Raw genomic sequence first — 1,910 nt, 5'->3', positions numbered from 1 at the left:
TGTTTACAGACTGTATAGAGGACCAGTACCTGTTTGTTTATGTTTGTTTGTTTGTTTGTTTACAGACTGTATAGAGGACCAGTACCTGTTTGTTTATGTTTGTTTACAGACTGTATAGAGGACCAGTACCTGTTTGTTTGTTTGTTTACAGACTGTATAGAGGACCAGTACCTGTTTGTTTATGTTTGTTTGTTTGTTTACAGATTGTATAGAGGACCAGTACCTTTTTGTTTATGTTTGTTTGTTTACAGACTGTATAGAGGACAAGTACCTGTTTGTTTGTTTGTTTGTTTGTTTGTTTACAGACTGTATAGAGGACCAGTACCTGTTTGTTTGTTTGTTTGTTTGTTTGTTTGTTTGTTTGTTTGTTTGTTTGTTTACAGACTGTATAGAGGACCAGTACCTGTTTGTTTATGTTTGTTTGTTTGTTTGTTTACAGACTGTATAGAGGACCAGTACTTGTTTGGACGGGACTCCGGGTGTCAGTATGTTCTGGATGATCCTGAAGAAAAGGGATCTAAAAAGTTCAGAATCTACAGTAAGAAACACTTCAGGATCTACAGGGTGAGTTCTGACCCGCTTTAGCTCAGAACCAAACGGAACCTGAACCACACTCTGGTACCTCTGTGGTTCTGTCAGTCATCAATACATGCGGCTTTGTAGGCACAATGTTGGGAATGAAGTCTACCTGTCCTCCACCTGTCTGCCTGTCCTCCTGTCTGTCCTCCACCTGTCTGTCCTCCTCCTGTCTGTCCATCAGGATGGTTCCGAGGTCTTCTTGAAGGACTACAGCAACAACGGGACGTACGTAGACGGAGTCCGGGTCGGTCTGAACAAAATGCTTCCTCTGACCAACAACGCCGTCCTTTCTCTGTCTGAGCCTCGAAACCGAGGTGAGACCCCTGACTCACCTCGCCTGTCTCACTTGTCAGACCCCTGGCTGTCTCACCTCCTGTCTGTCTGCAGTGTTCGTCTTCATCAACCTCATGTCAGACAGTCAGTCCAGTTTGCCTGAAGACCTGCAGAACAAATACGTGCTGACTCGACAGATCGGAGCGTGAGTTTTATTCAACACTGAAAAACAAAACGTCCTGATTTCTTGGAGACAAAGTCCTAAAGATCAAAGATGATCTGCTTCAAAAGATGAAAGGATCAGATCTAAATGTCTGTTGAGTCTCAGAAATGTGGCTCTGATGTTTGTTCAGTGCAGATGTTTTTGTTGTCTGTTCCAGCTGTGCTCAGGTTTTAAATCTGATCCCCGTGTTTTTATTTTTATGATTTTTATTTTTTTCATTCAACTTTATTTCTACAGTTAGTCCCACTGAGCCTCAGGGACTCATTTACAGAGAGACCTGGTTTTAACAAAGAGTGATGACATCAATGGACAATCATAAAAGAAATTATACAAATTGAGAATAACAAGTAAAAAATAAAATGGCATTTAAAAGAAAATGTTTAAAAAAATCTAGATTATAAGGTGAATGTAGAAAACTAAAAACAAGAACTTATCAGATGTTTGAAGCCACTTACAGAGGTCAAAGGTCGAGAGCTTCAGGTCTTTTTACAAGATATTCCAGGAAACAGGAGCGGAGTAGGAGAAGGTCCTTTTGTCTAGTTCAGTCCTCACTGAGGGAACACTGCAGGTAATGATGTCCTGAGAGCGCACGCTGTAGCTGCACTCACACAGAGACATGTAGGAGGAGATGTATGAAGGCAGCAGACCAGGAAGTGATTTAAAGATGAACATGTACCAGTGGGAGAGTCTGTGTGAAGTTAATGGTGACCAGTTAACCAGTGAATACTGGGTGCAGAGGTGGGTACAGTAGTTACAGCCAGTTATGAATCTTAGTGCACCATGATAGACAGCATCCAACATCTGCAGCATCCAACATCTGCAGCATCCAACATCT

At 41.8% G+C, this 1,910-nt stretch overlaps 1 protein-coding gene across 1 annotated transcript in view; it reads left to right on the top strand.

Moving 5' to 3' along the window:
- Positions 1–1,910, top strand: part of chek2 (checkpoint kinase 2) — a 15,021-nt gene that overhangs the window by 1,456 nt on the left and 11,655 nt on the right. The window contains exons 2-4 of the mRNA XM_037679981.1: positions 440–564; positions 761–893; positions 967–1,057. Coding sequence (XP_037535909.1) covers positions 440–564; positions 761–893; positions 967–1,057 — 349 coding nt within the window. The remainder of the gene's footprint in view (positions 1–439; positions 565–760; positions 894–966; positions 1,058–1,910) is intronic.

This window comes from Nematolebias whitei, chromosome 8 (genome assembly GCF_014905685.2).
Source record: "Nematolebias whitei isolate Nwh7 chromosome 8, NemWhi1, whole genome shotgun sequence".
NCBI lineage: Eukaryota > Metazoa > Chordata > Actinopteri > Cyprinodontiformes > Rivulidae > Nematolebias > Nematolebias whitei.
The sequence above is the reverse complement of the archived record's forward strand: the minus strand, read 5'-3'. Positions and strand labels throughout refer to the sequence as shown.